This window comes from Chionomys nivalis, chromosome 25 (assembly GCF_950005125.1).
Source record: "Chionomys nivalis chromosome 25, mChiNiv1.1, whole genome shotgun sequence".
Taxonomy (NCBI): Eukaryota; Metazoa; Chordata; class Mammalia; order Rodentia; family Cricetidae; genus Chionomys; species Chionomys nivalis.
The window spans coordinates 19505146-19527569 of NC_080110.1; the positions used below are offsets into that span (position 1 = coordinate 19505146).

The following is a 22424-nucleotide window of genomic DNA, read 5'->3' on the forward strand; positions in this document are numbered from 1 at the left end:
AGAGGCACAGACAGTAGATTCTAGACTAGCTGCAGTTGATAGGCTTCAGGTTCACTGAAAAACTGCAGGATGTTGACTTTGGGTCTCTGCATGCATGTGAACATACACTCACAGAACCATTAAATACACGTACATGTGCACAAACGTGCACACACACAAACTGATAGTAATAGGGAAAGAGCTACAGGAGCCTAGTTCCTATAAACTCTCAACTCTTTAAATTTTTTTTTTTTTGTTTGTTTGTTTGTTTTTCATAGATAAGACAAAAGCAATGGCTTCTGTAACTAATGCTCACACTTCCAGCACACAAGCAGCTCCTGCAGCTGCAACGACGCCTACACTGTCTTCCAGCCAGGGTACCCCTACATCACCTATTAAAAAGGTAAGCCAAGACTCTGTTATGAAACATACATGTATTCAGTTTATGTACCATTTGCACAAACTGGTTAAAATCCTTTGCAATGTTTATAGTTGTTTCAAAACATACCATATTTTTCTGCTCTTAATTTGTAATTTCCTCTGAACTGTGGCATAGAGGGTTTTTTTGCTTTTTATAATAGATAGTAAGTTGATTGATACTATACTGATAATAAAGTATATAAAGTTAATGAAGTACAGCAGGAAATCACAAAAGCTTTTATAGTATCAAAATTGATAAGCATGGTAATTTTTCTTTTCAATAAGCTTTTCTTTCAAGAAACTCAGGTTTTTATTTTTTTTGTCTCTTTTAACTAGTCATATAATAATAATTTCGCCTAGGAAAGCACAGCATGATGTCAAATAAGGCCCACAAATAAGGGGCAAAAACAATAATCTAAGTTTCCAATTTATACAAGGTACCTGGCATGCCACTGTCATATGCCAGTAAATGCATATCAGAAAAAAACCAGACCTCCTCACTTGTTACTTGTTTTTATTTTGGGTAAATTACTATTTTTCTTACTAAACAAAACCAAGATAAATAAAATTAATAATGTAAAATTTAATTGAAAGACCATAGCGTGACCAGTGATGAAAGATAATCCCAAAATGTTGACTTCGTTTCTTCTATTGCCCCCTCCATTCTACAGCAAAGCTCAAAGCTATTTCCTAGTGGTGTGCCACTCACTCTTAAGCGCAGAAATGAAGAGCTTTCAGTGTACTTTCCTTAACCTTTGGGTTTCTTCATGTTTGTCCTCAGCAGCCCTTACTTACCTTTAGTGAGCTCACTTGTTTGTGCCTTCTCCAGAACATTTAAAAATGTACATATTGCAGTCACCATTAACTTTACCCTGATTATGTCAGTTTGTGTCTCGTAGGTACAGACATGTTATCCTCCATTCCCACAGTAAAATAATCATGCATAGGAGAGTTAACATTGATGCAATCCACAGTATATAATAATATAATCTATGCTAGGTTTTCCAGATTGTGCTTCAGTAATAACTTTTATTGATTTGTCTTGATAGAAATTGGACAACTTGGATGTTGTGTTTGGTTGTTGTATCTCTGTCTTGAGATGCATTCTGTTGTGTATCTGGCAGTGTTTGGGTTGAGGGGACTTGAGGACTGATTTCAAATCCTCACTAATTATATATATAAGAATTTTTTTAATCTCCTTAGTCAGTATAACTTCTGAAACCCTGACTGATAGGACTATAACTTTGTAGTGGAGTCTTTGTCTAGATAGTGGGGGAATTAACAAGACTCAACCTAAGAAAAGCCTAAGAGAAGAAAGAACATCAGTTCTCAGTGCTGGAAATATGTGGGTGTCAGTGGTGCGTAGTTAGAGCATCAAGACGCTATAGGGGTGAATTGTTTCCTTACTGCTCTAGGACTGAGGGCTTCTTGGATTCTCCTAGATTGCTGTCAGATTGCTGATTAACCAGCATCAGCAAAGTCTGACTGATCTGTATTCTATTTCACGTCTACATCTGTCATGTGCTTCTTCCCAGAATACTAAATTTGTGTTTCTTTCATTCAGGTGTTTTGATTTATTGTTTACTAAGACCGTAGGATTATTTCAAGGTCCTATATGCCACTGCTAATATCTAGGAAAGAAATCAGCTATGTCGTTTTTGATAATTTAACTAAGCAGTTCTTTTCATAAAGATGTAGAAAAAGTTACAGTAGACTTGCTGTGTTCAGTTTTCCTTCTCAAACATAGCTTACTTTTTAGCTGACGCCTAATATACTAATGGAAAGTACTTTGTATCTGTGTGACCTTAGTGGAAAATATCATTCCTGTAAAGAAAAAAAGCTTAATTCAGATCTTAGTCCTGATTCTGTAATTAAGCGGAATTAAACATACACATCTATAATTTATATATTTGAAAAATCTCATGTAACTTACCTTGAAGATCACGTTTGAGTTTTTATTCTTAAGATTTTATAACCAATTTGTACAAAACATAAAGACATAACTTACTCAAAATCTGAACATTTTTGATGACAGAAGAGTCTTACAGTATGGCATAATTTATATATAATATTTAAACTTTTATCTACTTTAGCATTTAGTATTTTTAAGTATTTTTTAAAGGTTTTGCCTATAAACAATTAGAGACTTAACAAATGCAAATTTACTTATAAATGAATTTGAAAGTGCATAGTATTGATACAAGTTTTCTTGGGCTGTTCTGCCTTGTCTATCAGAGCCTAGACTATGGATTTGTATGTGTGCACTCACTAGCTCACACATGCAAGTAAGCAACATGTTATTAAATGTCTCTTTATAGTCCTTTAGTATACCAGGTCATTTTAGCTAACGATTAGATATGTTCATTTTTCTTGCCTTAAGGTTTGATCCTAAACTAAAAGAACAAAAACATGAATAATGCCACATGATAATCTGTGGGAATCTCATGTTTGAAACTATCAGCTTGGTCTAGGGGTGCAGTAGAGCAGCGAGCTCTTCCTAGCATGTGTGATGCTTAAGTTTTACCCTCAGCCCTTACTCCCTTACCCCCCCCACAAACCCACAAAGAACTGAAATTAAATACATAAACCATCAGTTTAATTTCAGACTTTAAATTGATAGTTAATGATATAATTAATTAAACAAATAAGCTTACAGAACTTTCTCTAGTCAAAGTAACTATTTGGATTCTTGCAATTCACAGAACCAAGGAAGTGTGAACTATATTTATTTACTAGATAGTTAAAATTTAGAATTTTCTCAGAATTAATTGTTCTGGTTCACTGAATACCTAGTTTGTCAAGCAAAGCAATAATTTTAGAAAGACTTACTTGTGCTGTGGGTACATACAGTACACCAGTATAGTGTACTGATATAGATGGATGTGTAAAGGTGAGGAAAGTCCATTCAGTTTGAGGATGTAATCAAAGCATTTGAGAGAGATGAATAGGCAACATTTGCATCGAGAAAAAGCTTGCATAACTTGACTGACAAACAGTGAACAGCCAGGCATGATATATAATAGGGAACTGAAGTGATCACTTTGGCTTCATCCACTTATATACAGAGTAAAAAAGGAAATGAGGGTAAGTTATGGAATGCCTTGATTTCTGGGATAATAATTTGTATAATAATAAGTATCACAGGAAATATGTGAGCAGTGCCGTAAGAGTTCATTCCCTATATAGTGTTACTCCGGCAGTTAATGTGTGGGTACATTTAATGGTGATGAGAGAAGGAGGAAAGATTGCCCACGGTGATAAAGTCTATAAATAGGAACATAGCCATGGGCTTTTAAAACTCAGAAGGGAATTTTTGAAACATGGTCCCTAATTTATAGATTGAAGAGAACAACAGAAAAAAATAACATGACTGCAAAGTTTTAAAGAGAGGACATTGAGGAGATAACACTGGAGCCCTTACTAGAAATAGAAAACTGGTATTTTGGAAGGAAAAGCATTTGGTTGATACATGTTAAGTTTTAAGTTCCAAATGCAATTTAAGAAGTCCATTCTATAGGTAAATAGAATTTAAGTTGAGGGCTAGCAAGATGACTCAGTGGTAAAGACGTTTGCCATTAAACCTGGAAACTTGGGTTCAGTCTCTGAAACTCATGCATTAGAAGCAGAACACTAAATCCCATAAATTGTTCTCTGACCTTCTCACATGCCATGGCACACATGTACACAGATGACAGGTAGGTAAGGAGGAAGGGAGGAAGAGAGGGACTTTTTAAATTAAGAAATTTAAGACTAAGAATCTGGGCATGTTGGTACATGCCTGTAATCGCAACACTCTGGAAGCAGAAGCAGGAAGATCTCTATGAGTTCAAGGCCAGCCTGGTTTACAAAGTGAGTTCTGGGACAGTCAGGGCTACACAGAAAAACCCTGTCTCAAAAAAAAGGGGGGGGAGAAAGAAAGAAATTAATTTAAAACTAGAAATTTAGAGCTGGAGAGATGGCTCAGTGGTTAAGAGAACTGGCTGTTTTTCCAGAAGTCTAGAGCTTTAATCACAACAACCATATGGTGGTTTACAAACCATCCTTAATGAGATCTGGTGCCCTCTTCTGGCTCACAGGTATACATGCAGACAGAATACTATATACATAATAAATAAATAAAATCTTTTAATAAAAAGAAAAGACTAGGAATTTAAAGGTTGAACTGGACTAGAAAAGCGCAAATTTTAGAATACACTTAGTAAATTTAATATTTGCCTTGAAATAGAAAGCTACTTTCAACCCTTGGCAGAAGAAGAAAAGAAAGGATATCTAGAAGCTAACTCTTAGAGTTCTTCTGTTGAAAGAGTAAGCACAGTCTGGTTGTCAACCAGAGAGAAACAGAGTGGTCTGAGGTGTAAGAATGGAGACATGGTGTCCTGTTATAAAACAAGAGAAGGAAATTTCCAGTAGGTAGTTAAAGTTAAATATCAGTAGGTTTCTTCATGTACCAGCTCAAAATGAAAGGTACTTTTAAACATCTGGATCATCTGGTTCTAAATCCTTGATCTTTAATATGGAGGTTTATCAACTGTTAAAATATAGTGATGTCATTTTCAAAATTAGTATTCTTGCTCTGTTTGTGTCTAGTCTAAATGAGTAATAGCAGTATTTCATTGTGTGCGTGAAGCATTACAGTAACTCATGCACAGAACTTTGCTTAGAGCTAGACAAGAGCAGACGTTTGTTACATGTTGGCCTCTGCTGTACGTCTTTCTGCTTTGTCATGGTGGGAAAAAATTCATTTTACAGAAGATGCTGTTGATAAAATATGTCTGGTAAGCCAATGTCAGTTTACTGCCTATTTTTACATAGCAAACAAGCAAAGTATAGCTTAAACATTTTTAAATACTTGGAGAAAATATCTAATACACCACTTGTGACACAACACAGTTTCACCACCCTTGAATAAACTTGTTGGAGCGTAGGTCCATTCATTCATTCATGATCAGCATTTTGCAAAGCCCAAAGTGTAGACTTTTAACACAGAAATCAAAAAGCATTTCACCCAATGCCTAGCACACTGCATAGAATATCACCACAGTTTCAGACTTGTTGTGTGTGTGTGTGCGTGTGCGTGTGTGTGTGTGTGTACGCGCGTGTGCATACATTTCTATGTGCTACCAAATTACATAGCTATTTGTAGCCAAGCATGGTGAGCATACTCCTAGAATCCCAGCACTAGAGAGACTGAGACAGAAGGATTGTCAGGTCAAAGTCAGCCTGAATTGCATCCTGGGATGCTATATCCAAAAGGGGTATGGGAGTGTTTTTTTTATTTATTAAGTATGTAGGTACAAATAAGATCATGACAGCTTGTGTTGTATCCAGGACATGTTACTGTATTTGTTCTTAGAGTTCTTGTTTCTTTGTTTCATATCCTGAAATAATTCAGCGTGCATTTGGAGAAGTGTGAACTAACTAGACTGTTGATGGAAATTAATCACAAAATGCACCAGAAAAAATTTAAAGGTCTGCTAGCATCTGTCAGTATAACTGAACATTGTTAGCCTACAGATTTTAGCAAATTTTGACCATGCATAAAAAGACAAGACCTTGTTACATTTAGTTATTATACTCTTCGGTCTGTACATTGAACATTATAATTTGCAAATTGATAAGGTAAAGTTGATACCATGAACTATTTAAGGATAACTAATATTTTTTAGTACTGCTGGAAAACTCTGAAAGTAGAGTTTTATGCATAAAAATAGTTTTTAACTAAAATGTTGTAGTTAATGTTCATTAGGAAAATTCAGCAGTAAACTTGAAGTTATATTTGAAATAATCGAGGGTGTCTACATCACTGAAAACAAAATTATGTGCAGTAACTTGTTCACTCATGCTGTACGGCTCTATGCCGTTAACTGGATTGGAGTTTTTTTTATTAGATTCTTCCTAATTACCTCTTTCTGAAGCTGGAATTTGTTTTAGTGTCTTTCAAAGGTTAGGCCGCCACACAGTTCCTATGCATTAGTTTATTATAAAGTTGAAATGTAGGAAAAAAGTATTGTGTTTTTTTTTTTTTAACATCCCTTTTCTCTTTTCATACTTTCAATCTATATCTCTTGACCTGTCTTATTTTAATCGGCTTTAGTTTGATTTCATTGCTTCTCTCATGCCTGTGGAGTCAGTAGACCCTGCATCATGGAGGCAGGGCTTGCGCAAAACTGGCATAGTGCTGGTGCCCAGCAAGGGCGAAAAACCCATGGTGAGGCATTTCTGTGTGCAAGAGTGTGCATTGGGTCACCACATATAACAAGCTTCGTATGAGTGTTGATTCGAAAGACGCATGGTTTACGTCCTTGCTGTGTGCTCATCTTTTCTTTTTCTGTATCTGCATCATAATTCTCCGTGTGATATGAAGTGTGTAGTGTATTTTTGTAACGCTAACCTCGGAAAGGTGGTCTGTTTACTCTTTAAGGTTTAGATCTTTGTATTTTTTGCCTTAAGAAATTAACCTTAGTAAACGTTTTCTCCTGAAATTGCCACTTAAAGTCCTAGACACTGTCTGTAAGCTGATTGTTTCCAACTGAGGGCCGCTTTGAAAACTTGTTGTTTTTGTCCTTCATGAAATGAAAACAGTTTCCAACGTCAGCTACAAAAATTTCTCCCAAAGAAGAAGAAAGAAAAGATGAGTCCCCTGCGTCCTGGAGGTTAGGACTTAGAAAGACAGGCAGTTACGGTGCACTGGCGGAAATCACCGCAGCTAAAGAGGCCCAGAAGGAAAAAGACACTGCAGGTGTAATACGTTCTGCTTCAAGTCCAAGACTCTCATCCTCTTTGGACAATAAAGAAAAGGTAATCTATTTCATAATCTGCTTTCAATAAACTTGAACTGCTTTTCCAGGAGCATAAAATCTGCAAATTAGATGCATTTTCTACGAGGCATCATTAGACCCTAGGTATCAACTTAATTCACAAACTTTATAGTGTAGAATGGACCTGTCTTGTGAGTTCTAGGAAGGCCAGTTGCATTTACTTAAAACTTTAAATTTGGGGAGAATACTAAGTTTTTGAAAATTTTTTCAATAATCTTTTTAGATTTATTTTATTTGCTCTGCATGAGTGTTGCTGCGTCGTGTATATGCATCACACAACAGAAGAGGATGTGGGAGTCCCTGGGACTGGAGGGATGATTATAGAGCAGCTCTGTGGGTGCTAGGAACCAAACTCAGGACCTTTGCAAGAACATCGAGTGTTATTAACCACTTAGCCATCTCTACAACCCCCCAAACCCTACTGCTTGTAATAGAGTGTATTAGGGAATGAATAGACTTATTTAATTTACTATTGAATATGCTTTCTGGAGTTAAGGAATAGAAATTTTTTCTAGCATGTGATTATGATCAAATTACTTTCATCTATCGCCTTCAGTTGCTAGGCCAGCTTTCTGATCTGATGCAAGTATCTTTGTCTTAATAAACAATTTTAATGACATTTTGAAAGACAATATTTTATTGCATCTAATGGGCTCATCAAAATTGTTTTCTTATTGAATTCTCTGTGATTGGACTTCTTAGGTTTTTTTTTTTTTAATACAGTTTACTTTCTCTGAGTATTACCGTGTGTTAAGCATTCTAATATGAAATTTTTCTCACTCACTTTAATGTTTTTGCTTTTATATAACTTATTGCCCATTTTTTCCAAGTGTACTGGCAGTGTGCCATTATCACTGACACTACATACTCTCATCCACATATTGTAGTAATATGGTTTAGTTAATGTTCCTTTTCAGTGTCTTCGTATTTTAAATCATGGATTGTTATAGTTACAAACGGCTTATATAACATAAGTGACTCCTTGTCGTACTAGATTTGAACCTTATTTCTTCAAAAGAAAAAATGAATTTTGACAAATAAATGTATTTTGACTATTACAGTTATAGTAAATTATTTTCTAATTTTAACCTAAGGAAAATGAAAAGAAAACTGGTTGAGCCAGCTGTTCTTTATTGCTTTTGTAGTATCTGATTGATTGTATCAGTTTTAAAATTCAGGAACTAAACCGTGAAAATACTGAACAGTAAATTGTCTGGCTATATAAGTATACCTTATTAAAAACCTTTTCTTAAGGTTTCCAACACACAATTTTTCATGCGTGATTTTTCCTGTTGTCAGGAAAAAGATAGTAAAGGAACAAGACTTGCATATGTCGCACCTACAATCCCGAGGAGACTAGCCAGTACATCTGACATTGAAGAGAAAGAGAACAGGTATGTGCAGTAGGGCTCATCTTATGTGTTCCCTGCGGAATCTTTTTATTACCAGTGGTGCTAGTAGGTGAGGACTGTAATTATGTGGTTCGGGGTTCCCGTGTCCTCTCAGAACACTGGCTGCACAGTGCCTGGGTGATAAGGGTGTTCATAAATGATAGGAAACGCATTGTTGCTGGACCAGAGAAAGGAAAGTTGCAAAATAAGAGGTGACAGACACTAATGCAGCATCTACCAGAATCTGAAGGGTGTTCTTTTCGCAGAGACTCTTCAAGTTTGCGAACAAGTAGTTCTTACACAAGAAGAAAATGGGACGATGATCTTAAAAAGAATAGTTCAATCAATGAAGGAACCACTTACCATAGAAGGTAATAATGTCATTTGTTAGTAGCTTCTCTATGTTCTTATAAAAACAGCCCTCAATTTAATATCAGATATGCACATCTTTTCTTTTAACTACCATGGTTTTTTTGCGTTGAATTGTAATTTAGAGACACAGTATATATTTAAAGATGGTGTGAACTTGCTCTGTGTATATATTTAATTAAACTTGGTATATTATGAAGTATCCTTTAGAGTCTAACACTTCTAAAGAACTTCTTATGATTGACTAAATAAGTCAGCTGAAGTAGATCATTGTCATAATTGATTTAGCCATTGTCTATGATCTAGAACATTGCTGTTTGGACTAGAACTCAGAGCTGTGAAAGTATTTCCATTTAAAATCTTGGTGTTGCTATTTTGGAGAGGAGGAACTCCGTTCTCTGCAAAAAAAAAAAAAGAGAGAGAGAGAGAGAGAGAGAGAACTAAATTAAAAAAGAACTTCATTCTCAACTAAGAAAGCAGAAGATGTGAGCGCATGTAATGTAGACATGGGTCATTCCTAAGGATCTATCCCATGGCTAAAAACTTCTTCACAAATGCCAAATGCTTTATTTTCCTTAAATGAATCCATTCCACGTTTTTGTTAGAGCCAGCCTGGCGTGATCATATATGGTCTAGCATATTCTAAAAATGTGCAATATTGACTGTTATTGAAGGCATTTGGAGAAGGCATAAAATTCTACACTATCAAATTGGTGAATTTAATTTATACTCTAGCAAGTTGTAGGTGCAACTCTTGGTGCTGGAGCTGGTGGTGATGATTAGGAACACAGTTGGTTTCCTAGTGTGTGAAATTGTGTGATGTATACAATAGTGAATATAGAATACACATACAGACACATCCTATATAGAAATGACTCTTTCCTTTAGTTGCTCCTTTGGTAGAAGACAAGATGATTTGATTAGTTCTAGTGTTCCAAGCACCACATCAACACCAACAGTTACCTCTGCAGCTGGGCTTCAGAAAAGCCTACTCTCCAGCACAAGCACTGCTGCAAAGATTCCCACGGGGTCTTCCTCTGCAGGCACACAGAGCAGGTGAGTCCCGGAGATAGTCTGTGTTCAGGTCTACTGTGTGCTTATGTATGTGCATGCGTTGTTGTGTAGAAGAATGTGGGCTCTGGATTTTTTTATTTACCTAATTAAAATTATTCTTAAGCAAAAATTGCTTCCAAAACCAGCAATTATGCATGTCTGGGGAAAAAATAAACCTAAGGTCTTGAATTATATTGCTTAAAATAAAAATTTCTTTCTTTGACAGCTCTGGTTGAGCTTTTTGATTGCTAATTGCAAGAAGTCTTATCTTGTGTTTTTAAAAAATCCATCCCCGTTGTCACATGTTTCAGCTTCTAGAAATTGCTTTCGTGGTTTAGCTGTTTTCCTTTTCTCTTTTTGTGTTGCTGCTTGTGACGCTATAGTGCCTCAGATCGTTTGTGGGCTGAGGATAGCACTGAGAAAGAGCAGGACAGTGCTCCTCCCGCAGTGACCATTCCTGTTGCTCCAGCTGTTGTAAATGCCGCAGCTTCTACCACAACCCCGACTGCAACTACTGCTGGCACTGTTTCCTCCACATCAGAGGTCAGGGAGAGACGCAGGTGTGTAAAGGTCCTGACAGTACTAGTTCTGCTGATATGCTTGCCCAGTTTTTGGTATTTGTGTTCTTTGCTTGTTTGTTTTGTTGTGTTATTCCCAGAGATGTGGTAAGTGTATTAGTTCCTTTCTGTCGCTATGATAAAACACTGTGACCAAGGCCACTATGGAAGAGGGTTCCAGAGGGTGAGAGTCCATGATGACAGGGTGCTGAGGTAGCACCAGGAACCGCAGGCAACATTGAAATCTCAGAGCCCAACCCTAATGACATACTTCCTCCAGCAAGGCCACACTTCCAAGGCCGCCTCAAATAGCTCCACCAGCTGAGGGCCAAATATTCCAGTAGACGATCCTCAGGGGACCGTGTCTCCAGTAGGCTAACAAGTGAGATAGTGTGTATCCGCTCCAGCCTAGGTAAATGACAGAGCTAGCAGCATCTCTAAAAGAACTGATGTTTGGGATAATCTAAGGCAAAGCCAGACAATTGCCTTCTTTGTGTGCTGGTACACGCACATGTGTGTGTTATGAAGACTTAAAGTTACTTAGGAGAACACACCAAAATTTATAGTTCTCTTTGCAAAGGAAATAAAATGTATTTGAAATTTTTTTGATTTTTCACCTTAACATTATTGGGCTGGCAATGTAGCTTAATGATGAAGCCAACGCTTCGCCAGTCCTAGGCCCACTCTACTGCCTTCCTAGTCTTGCTTTCCTCCCTCCCTCCCTCCCTCCCTCCCTCCCTCCCTCCCTCCCTCCCTCCCTCCCTCCCTCCCTCCCTCTCTTCTGCTTCCTTCTTCCTCTTTTATTCTCCACTAGGAGTCAAATGCACCGAGTTACACTGTGAATAGACATTCAAGTCTTAATCATGATTTCTAGGTCAGAATTTTTTCTTATATGAAAAGGTCGTTACTATACATACTCTTTTAACTTCCAGAATATTTTCTGCTTCAACATTTTATGTTTTAAATAAAATTCCCAGTAATGAAAATTCCCCTGCCCCAGAATCATCAATTGTTTCAACTCAGTATGAATGTGTCTCCCACCTTCCCATTCCCATCAGTGCCGGAGCTCAAAACCAGTGCCTTGTGCATTCCTGGGGAGTTCTCCAGCACTCAGCTTTCAGACTAATTCTTACATAAGGTTTATTGACGGTCTTTCAGGAGACAATTGACATGTGACTTTCAAAATTAGTATTAATTTTAATGAAGGGTGTTTACGATTAGAAAATTAAATCCTGAGAACTGGAGTGATGGCTTAGTGGCTAAGAGTAATGGCTGCTGTTCCAGAGAACCTGGGCTCAATTCCCAGCACCCACACGGCAGCTCACACTTGTCTATAACTCCAGTTCCAGGGGATCTGACACCTTCACACAGGCATACGTGCAGGCAAAACACCAATGAATATAAAATAAAAGTAAATTATTTTAAAAATTGTTAGGACAAAGATTATTCTAAGGCATAAGAAACAAAATGTGTGTCATCTCTTTTCTGTCACAACTAAAAGCAATATTTCTTAAACACTGCTTATCACTATTTTGCCTTTAAAAAGAGCTTTAAAAGAGTGACTTCAATATAATGCCATCATTACCTGGGTAGGATTGTCAGTGGAAGACATAGAAGTAAAACCAGGGCCCTTCATAGAGAATTTGCAAAGACTGCCACACCCTGGTTTTCCAGGTTTTCATTTGGTTTTCAGACCCTTCGTCTTAGTACTTACTGTCTGGCAGTACTGTCTGCCTTCAAGGCCTCAGCCAATCCCTCTCTGGATTTTTTCCCCTTTGTCTCTGGGTGTTGGCAGTAGTTACCCTTTGGCTGTAGAAATAGGGTGACAGATGAAGACCTGATGACATCATCTGTTTCCATGGGAGAGGTGAATTCGGGAAAGTGTGCAGATCAGCACCACGTTGCACACTGCTTCATCCTGCCTTCCCAGTTCCCCTTCACTCTGTCTGACCTGATGTGTCCGCAGATCCGTGAATGTAGACTTTTTATATGAGAACCAAGGATTTTAGCTGAGGCCCTTATGCTTAGACAGCAAGTATGCTTACCCACAAGTCATCTTTGGAACCCCCGACAATTATTATTATTATTTTTTGTTTAAAAGTAGAAACACTAACATCAAATAGGTAGAATATGGTAGAAAATATTTCAGTGTTAAGTGTTTGTAATTTACCATAATTTTAAATGCATAGGAGTGTCTTATAAATGATTCCATATTTGCACATAACTATTGCTTTAGTATAGTTACCCTCGTCCACCATTTTCCCATAGCTCTCCCATTTGTCTTTTAAGTATGAAAAGACAAATGTAGCCTGCCGGTAGTGGCGCACGCCATTAATCTCATCACTCAGGAGGCAGAGGCAGGTGGATCTCTGTGAGTTCAAGGCCAACTTGGTCTACAAGAGCTAGTTCCAGGCCAGGCTCCAAAGCTACAGAAAAGCCCTGTCTCAAAGAAACATATATATGTGTGTGTATACACACACACACACACACACACACCTCTGAGCTAGACATGGACATGGTGGCTCATGCCTATAATCCCAGCACCCAGGATAAAAGCCAATCTGGGCTTACATAATAATTTCCAAGACAGTCTTGACTGTATAGTAAAACCCTATTAAAAAAAAAAATCTGGGTGGTAGGGTGGTAGCGTGTCTCATGCCTTTAATCTCATCTCTCTGGAGGGAGAGGAAGGTGGATTTCTGTGAGTTCAAGTCTAGCCTGGTCTACATAATGAGTTCCAGGACAGGCTCCAGAAAGAAAAACAAAGGAAAAAAAAAGCTATAGAGAAAACCTATCTCCAAAACAAAAATGTATTTACTCGGGACTGGAGACATGGCTCACTGGTTAAGAGCACTGGCTGATCTTTGGAGGGGACTCTGGTTCAGTTCCCAACACCCATATGGCAACTCAACTCAAGTTCTAGGGGATTCAACACCTTCACACAGAGTATATACAGGCAAAACAACAGCATTGGATGGATGGATGGATGGATGGATGGATGGATGGATGGATGGATGGATGGATGGATGGATGGATGATATTTTGGGGGGAATATATTTACTTTGGAAAGAAAGAAGCTTAAGTGTGAAGTATGTTACTCAGTTTTTTAAATATACAACTTGTTTGACCAATTAAAATAGCATTACAAGTAAATATAGCATTTCAGCTAATAAATATCAGTAAAATAAAATTTTGTAAGATAAATCATTAGAAAAAATCTTTAATTACAAAAAAACATTATATTGGTTGATAGGCCAGAGTTTTATGCTAATTGGAGACAGATACTGCACAGAAATTTAAAGTGCACAGATTTTATAACCCCTTTCAACTAGTAACTTAGCCCCTTAACCTGCATATGTTCAACGGTTTTGAAGAACTAATGTTTGCGGAAATTTGGAAGTGAATTTAAAAACAATCCAGGCTTACTGGAATAAAAGGTAGGATGACAGGTTAGTGCTCTTTCCAGTAAGGATAAAATAAATAGTGAAGTGGGACTGGAGAGATAGCTCAGTGGACAAATTGCTTGCTGTGTAGGCGTGAGGATTGGAATTCAGACCCCCATCGTCCATATAAATGCCAGGTGGTTGTGGTGAGGGAGCTAGCCCTGGGTTAATTGAGAGACTCTTTCGATGAGTAAGTTGGAACACAAACAAGAAAGCTGCTGATGTCAACCTCAGGCCTTCACATGCAGCCACACACATATGCACACATACATGCATGCATAAACATGTCATTCCTCCTACATACAACCAAAGCACACACATACACATGAGACAAAAAAGAATGAAGTGGATATTTCATACAGAGCTGAATTCAGAACTCAGTAGTCCACATTCCTGCTTTATTTACAAAGCAACTCATGAAGGCTGAAGTGATGGATGTAGCTATCTGGAGTCTTACTCTTTTTTTTTTAAATGTTTTCTTTATTATTTATTATCTATACAATATTCTGCCTGCCTGTACACCTGCAGACCAGAAGAAGGCATCAGATCTCATTACAGATGGTTGTGAGCCATCATGTGGTTGCTGGGAATTGAACTCAGGACCTTTGGAAGAACATTCAGTGATCTTAACCTCTGAGCCATCTCTCCAGCCCCCTGGAGTCTTACTCTTACTTTGTGTAACTAGACAAGCTTTCACTTTAGATTTCATCTTTGCTTTTTATCTGGTAGAATTCACAATGAGCCCATATGTGCTGAATGAATGAAACAAATGGCTCTATTTCCCAGACTGAGGAGCAGCAACATTTAGTAGAGTGCCACACAAAAAGAAAGTGGAAAGCAGTGGAAATGTCCTTTATTTAAATTTTAGTAAATACATGTTACTTCTTTTACCACATTGTAATTCTTTACATGTGATTTTCCTAGAGAAGGCTGTAAAATTAAACCCATATGATACACTAGAGTATTTCTTAAATTTTAATACAGGATTATTGAGCTTTTTTCTTCCTCCTTTCAAATCTTGTGGCATAGAAACTTCTGTGTATCCGGGACGGGCACCAAAACTACAGAGAAACCCTGTCTCGAAAATCCAAAAAAAAAAAAAAAAAGAAACTTCTGTATAGTTGTTAATGGAAAAATTGGCAGTATCTGTCACATGTAAATAAAAACCAGGAAAATAGAATGAACATTATAAAACAATGGTAGAATGAATATAGCAAGCTTAGTGTGGAAGAGCAGATGAGAGGGTGTCAGGTCGCAGATGTACTCATTTATACATCACAGTGGTGCTATATATTGTATATACATATTGTATATTATATTGTATATAATATTGTATATATATCATCAGTGTGTGTATATATATATCATCAGTGGTGCTGATGAGAGCATGTGTAACATGATCTCAGTTAAAATTGTAAGAAAAATTCAAGCTAAGGAAGAGTTGATAGATAAAATGTCTTGTTTATTGGTTTTTTCCTCCTCCACTTCTAGAAAAACACACTAAAATGCAGAAAGCAAGATTTTTTTAAAAAAAAATAAAATTTGGGATTATGAATTTAGGTCAGAACAATTATTTTTGTGAGATTAATTCAGTAAGAAGGAATTCTTATGTGAAATGCCTTGGTTACAGGAGAAATCCTCCTTATGATAGACACAGTGCTGCTCGACAGCAGAAAGACGTCTTCTGGGACGTAGCTCTCATGAGTTACATCTTCCTGACCAAGATGTGACACTCAGCCAGATGAGCCGACAGTGTGTCCTGAACAGGCTGCTGTAGTTAGGGCTTCTGTTCCTGTGACAATCGACATGGCCAAACGCATCTTAAGAAGGGAAGAGTTTATTTCAGCTAACAACTTGTGGCCCACTGTCCAGGGAAGTTAGGTCAGGAACTCAGGACAGCAACCTGGAAACCTGGAGCAGAAGCTGATGCGGAAGCCATAGAGGAAGCTTGCTGATTGGCCTACTGTCCATGGTTTGCTCAGCCTGCTTCCTCATAGCACCCAGCACCACCACCCATAGTGAGCTTGGTCATTTCACACCAGTCATCAATGGAGGAAATATACCACAGGCTTGCCCACAACCCAGTCAGGTAGGAACATTTTCTCAGTTGAGGTTGCCTCTCCAAGTAACTAAGACTTGTGTTAAGTTGACATAAAACTAGCTAGCACAGCTTAATTCAGAGTAATTGCTGAGGTGTAATTTTGGCTTTCTTAAATTTGCCATTTTTTAACTTTTCTGAGTTGCTCTCCATTGCTGTAATCAGTCCTCTCATGCCTAGTCAGACCATTGGACTTTACCTGACTGCTGAGATCAGAGTCACTAATTAGAAATAAACTTGTCATCTGACAGTTACTTATCTAGGAAAATGCATGCGAAGAACAATGAGTCATATATTCTAGTCTTAGGTAGACTTCAGAAACAAAGTATAGACAATAATAGTAAGTTCCTTTGTGTTTGAAAGGAATTAGAGTCTCTAAAGAATTTGGGGTAGGGTGGAAGGGGGGACTGTGGATGATTCTAAGGAGTTTGAGTATGTGATGTGCTGCTAGACAGGTGGCATGAAAGTGCAATCAGCACCAGAGCTTACTGTGCTTTAATGAACAATGTCCAGTTACAGGATAGATGATAACAAATTGAGAGGAGTACTAAAGCTGGCAGGGAGCTCCTTTTAAAGTTCATTGGAACTTTTGTATTGATTTTGGAGAGCAGAGCAGGAGGGATGATCTTAACTCTCCATAGAACTCCTGACAGTTCCAGACAGATGAGGGTTCTGTGACAAAAAGTGATCATGATTGAACTGGCCCTAGCAGTGCTGCTTCATCAAGAGGCAAGTCTTCATCCCCTTTGTAGATTATTCAGTCCTTGATCAAAATGTGAACAATTGTAGCCGGGCAGTGGTGGCTCATACCTTTAATCCCAGCATTGGGAGGCAAACACAAGTGAATCTCCAGGAGTTCATGGCTAGCTTGGTCTACAGAATAAGTTCCAGGACAGCCAGGGAGCGTTACACAGAGAAACAGTCTCTAAAACAAAACCAAAGAATATGATTTGTACTCAGAGTTTAAATAAATAACAGGAGTGCCTCCATCTCAATACAATCGTTCTGACATTTACAATAGACTTTAAGGCAGACACCTCACAAATCATCTAAGAATGCTAAAAACAAGCAGAAGCAGGCCTACAGGGAGGGTTTAAAGAATTTGAAGTCAGGTTTGTGTAGGAAGAGGCCACTTGTTTGTCCCGGCCACCCAGAACCGAAATAATCACACAGAAACTGTGTTAGTTAAATCACTGCTTGGCCCATTAACTCTAGCTTCTTATTGACTAACTCATACATCTTAATTTAACCCATTTCTATTAATCTGTGTATCACCATGAGGCTGTGGCTTACTGGGTAAAATTGCCAGCGTCTGTCTCTGGCAGCTCCATGGATTCTCCCTGACTTTCCTTCTCCCAGCATTCAGTTCTGTCTTCCCCGCCTACCTAAGTTCTGCCCTATCAACAGGCCAAAGCAGTTTCTTTATTTATTAACCAAGAAAAGCAACACAGAGACAGAAGGATCTCCCACACCAGGTTTGGAAAGAAAGATGTACCTAAAAATATTGTAGATGTAGAAAAGATAGTCCCCTCTGTTTTTATATAATAAAAAATGATATAACATGGTCCATTAAGTGGACAGTGCTAATGAATGGATTTGTGGTGCTCTAGAGAAGTAACATGGAATGAGTTGTTTCTCAGTAGAGCTTAGATTCACCCTCTCCATAACTGTGAATTGGCACTTTGCTAGTGAAATGCTTAAGTCTCTTTCAATAGATCAAGACATAATCTTCAATTCCCTGGTTTCTTTTTGAAAATTAAGTTACAATATTTTTTAAATTAAGCTATATCATTATATAAAACAAGAAAGGAATCGGCATGCTGTATTAAGTATAACTAGCTTCCTGTCTAGAAAGAAATAGAGCTTACTCAGTGGTTGAGAGCACCACGTGGCTGTTGGTAGTCATCTGTAACTATACTCCCAGGGGGGATCCAGTGACCTCTGTGGGTATCAGGCAGGCAAGTAATACAGACATACATGAAGGCAAAACACCCATACACATAAAATAAAAATAAGAATGGTCACACTGAATTAATGAATTTCAAAGTAGGTACAGAGACATTTTCTGAAGATTTTTTTAACTCATTTAACACTATGCTTTCTTGTTTTAATCACAAACATTGGTGAATATTTCTATTTATAAATATTGAATCTCCAACTGACAATTTTTATTTGTTACTATAGGTCATACCTCACTCCCGTTAGGGACGAAGAGTCTGAATCCCAAAGAAAAGCAAGATCTAGACAAGCAAGACAGTCTAGAAGGTCAACACAGGTATATTTATGCGTATGATATAAAGAACATGCAGATAATTAATACAGAACCTTTTCATTTTCATTTTGCTGTATGAATAACCAGAAAAGATAAAGGTTGCTGGAGTTAACCTTCCATAGCTTTTGTATGTAAGGTTACACTTTTGATAGCACATTGCATCTAATTAGTTATGGTCTTTTTTCTCTTCAAGTATTATTTTAATCCTCTGTTCCTAATTTGGTTTCTGGTTTAGTGTATTCATAGGTGTTAAAATGGGTTACTCATATAATACTTTTTTGATTTTTCAAGACAAGAGTTTCTCTGGGTAGCCCTCGCTCTCTGGAACTCACTCCATAGACCAGGCTAGCCTTGAACTCAGATCCCCCTGCCTCTACCTCATGAGTGCTGAGATTAAAAGCAAACAAACCACCACCTGGCCATATGATGCCTTATAATTGTTAAAGTCTCACAAATATGTGGAGGTGGAGGAATGGAGAATAGGCCTGGTGTTCCACATTGAAAACACCAAATGGACAAATCTACAAACAGTATCTCTCAGGCTAGTTACTGTCTTACTTCCTCCTCATCAGTCTGATGGTAGATTTTTTTTTTTGGAGTTGAGGAACTCAATAGTCTGGATTCAGCTGTTTGATCTTACTATTACTTGCCTTTCAAAGCATTTGCTGGGTCTTAAGCTACTTTTTCCACTTAGCTTGTTTTCAATAGTCTAACCCCAAAACATTGTTTACTTATTGAAGATTTTGTCAAACCTCAAGTTAATGTGAGAAAATTAATATATGTAGTGTTTTATATAAATGGATAATATGGATTGGCTCTTCTTCTGAAATTAGGAACATATATTAAGATTTTTTTCAATCTTTCTTAGTATTTTGTTACTTTATGAACATAGGCAGTTTCTTATTTATAGTTATGACTTTCCCGGTTACTATCATTGTTGCTCTTCATAAAACGAATGTGATTTCATACATTAAAATTACATTCATATTTGATTTATTGGCTTGCAAAGTACTCTTTGTAAATGACCTTTCATGTGTATCACCATTTGTGCTTTTTGATGTGCAGGGGGTAACGCTGACTGATCTTCAGGAAGCTGAAAAAACAATAGGAAGAAGTCGTTCTACAAGAACTAGAGAACAAGAAAATGAAGAGAAAGAAAAAGAGGAAAAAGAAAAACAGGATAAAGAGAAACAAGAAGAAAAGAAGGAGTCAGAAACATCTAGAGAAGATGAATATAAACAAAAGTATTCCAGAACGTACGATGAGGTAATGCTGTGGGCAGCACAGCTGGGTCAAGTGTCATGGGTGGTTCTTATGGCTCTGAGTGCTAAGATGTATGTCCTAATAAACAGTGTATGAAATATGTGAGCAGCTTGGGCTAGAATCTGAATGACTATGGCATGATGAGGATAGTACTTGTCCCTTGAAATCAATGTTGTGTACTTAATATTTCCAATGGGTTTTAACTTTAATGTTTCACAGACTTATACACGTTACAGACCAGTATCAACTTCCAGTTCAACCACTCCATCATCCTCCTCTCTTTCTACTGTAAGCAGTTCACTCTATGCTTCAAGTCAACTAAACAGGCCAAACAGTCTTGTAGGGATAACCTCTGCCTACTCACGGGGATTAGCGAAAGAAAATGAAAGAGGTAAGAAGCCATGTTTTTTTCAAGTAATCCTTTGGGTAGGTTTTTCTAGTTAGTAGTACAACTAAAGAAGAAACTCTTAAACTGGTGTACTGAACAGAAACAATGTAATCAGTCATGTTCCTTATGTGTCTACATTTCTAGCACATTCAAAGGTCCCTGTATTCTTGTAGTATCGAAGCTGTTTGCAAGGAGGAAGCAGAAATCATGTTTATATTGAATGAAAGATAGATACATTTTTCAGATGAAAAGGTTTGTCCTTAGAATGGAAATGAAGTGGCTGTTATGTGGTAGAGTGGTAGAGCAGCAGCTGGTACAGGGATTCTGCCATCTAGCCTGTCATCGGTTTCTGTTCGCTTGTTTCCTCTCGCATTGTTAGCATCGTTGGGTGTAACCTGCTGTCACACATTGATAACTGGAGTCCTGTTCCTCCTATCAGTTCCCTTGTTTTCTGCTTGCAAATATTGTGTCTTTGGGAAATGTTTTTATTTTGATCAGCAAGAAAGTAGAGATAATTTGTTCTCATGACCATTAAAAATGTATCTTAATGGGAGCTTGAAATGTATGCTTATACCAAATGTACACCAGTACTGATGGAGGGAGAAATAATTTTTAATTGAAGAAATGTAGGCTTCACAAAAGAGGCTAACTTAGAATTGAGGTGTGGGTTGGTTTGTTTGTTTGTTTTTTAACATTTGCTTATTTTGTGTGTCCTGGGCAAGGATGTATATGTGAGGGTGAGGATGATAGGGCACCTGTGCAGGTCGAAGGCCAGCTTGTCAAAGTCTGTTTTTTCTTCCACCATGTGCGTCTCCTGGCTTGGCAGCAGTTGTATTTACCTACTGAACCATCTAACTAGCCCTAGAATTGTTTTGACATATGCTTGTAAAAACATTATCAGGATAAATTGCAACCATGTGGTTTATGTAATCCATAATAGAGGGAGAGAAAAAAGAAGACGAAAAAGAAGGTGAAGATAAATCACAAGCCAAATCAATCAGAGAGCGACGGCGACCTAGAGAAAAGAGACGGTCTACTGGAGTTTCCTTTTGGACACAAGATGTGAGAACCTGTTAAAAAATGCTTGATAGTATACTTAAGTACTTGCTCAAAGTTGTTACATCCTTAAGAGGATATATGTTTTAAATCATCAATCCAATTATTAAATTTTAAAATGTGTTTATATATATATATATATATATATATATATATATATATATATATATAGAGAGAGAGAGAGAGAGAGAGAGAGAGAGAGAACCTGAATAAATGTAGTGTGTGTGTGTGTATCTGAATAAAAGTAGCCTCTTGGTAATTTTTCTGTTTTTAACATTTTTAGTAATTTCTTCACAAAGCTGAGGGTCATATTAGGGCACCATGCATTCTAGGTACATAAATGCTTTGTTGGTGAAGTACAACCTCAATCCAAAAAACATTTTTATTAAAGTATGATGTTTATTCAGAAACATAATAAATGTATAACGTAGTGACAGCATAAAAATGGTGATACAAAGCCCCCATATTCTTTCTGTTTTATTTCCAGAGTCAGCTAGTAAGTGCATTTGAGTACTGCTGGGTTCTGATTTGGAAGTACATCTGTGTTATTATATGTAGCAATACATTTACTTTCATTGCTATAAAAAATTTGAATCTCTAAATTGTATACATTGCTCCATTGAAAAAACATAAGGTTACAGCCAGGTGGTAGTGGCATACACCTTTAATCCCAGCACTCAGGAGGCAGAGGCAGGTGGATCTCTAAGTTTGAGGCTAGCCAGACCTACAGAGTAAGTTCCAGGACAGGCAGAACTACACAGAGAAACTCTGTTTCCACATAAAAAGGCGGGTGGGGGTTGGTGGGACACTTTCTAAAGACAGGAAACTTTCTTCTCATAATTTTTTTTTTTAATTTTCAGAATTTTATTTTCAGTTTACTTTTGCCATAAACAACATATTCCTGTCAACTTTTTTCTAAAAACTTTTAACTTCAGAGGCTTAGTTTTCTTCATTTTATTTTATATTAACAGTGTGATTACATGTAGTACAGATAGTATTAGCATGTACAACTTAAAATATATAAGGGGCTGTGATACATGAGAACAGTATCATAGATTATGGGAACATGTTAAATGATGTTGAATACTTTAATGTCTTTACATTGTCTGGTATGAATGAAATGCTTGTATTTCACTTGAGTAATCAAGGATGTATGCAGCTGGGGTTTTTGTTTTAAGGGAAGTCAAATATAATATCCAGCTAGGACTTAAGACCCATAAAACAAAAAAAAAATAAAGGTTTAGGAAATTACATTTAAGGAAATTTACCTTAAAACAGTTTTATATCAGAATTGTGACTTATAGCTTCTGAAGTACA

At 37.3% G+C, this 22424-nt stretch overlaps 1 protein-coding gene across 8 annotated transcripts in view; it reads left to right on the plus strand.

The window, feature by feature from the left end:
* The window catches only part of Ppp1r12a (protein phosphatase 1 regulatory subunit 12A), a 115671-nt gene that overhangs the window by 76664 nt on the left and 16583 nt on the right, over positions 1-22424 (plus strand). For 4 of the 8 annotated variants that reach the window (XM_057757507.1, XM_057757508.1, XM_057757509.1 and 1 more), the window contains exons 9-18: positions 258-382; positions 6982-7197; positions 8517-8611; positions 8875-8979; positions 9866-10033; positions 10414-10590; positions 18313-18403; positions 19466-19666; positions 19883-20054; positions 20992-21113. In XM_057757507.1, coding sequence (XP_057613490.1) covers positions 258-382; positions 6982-7197; positions 8517-8611; positions 8875-8979; positions 9866-10033; positions 10414-10590; positions 18313-18403; positions 19466-19666; positions 19883-20054; positions 20992-21113 — 1472 coding nt within the window. The remainder of the gene's footprint in view (positions 1-257; positions 383-6981; positions 7198-8516; positions 8612-8874; positions 8980-9865; positions 10034-10413; positions 10591-18312; positions 18404-19465; positions 19667-19882; positions 20055-20991; positions 21114-22424) is intronic. The other 4 variants (XM_057757511.1, XM_057757514.1, XM_057757513.1 and 1 more) reach the window with 3 other exon arrangements.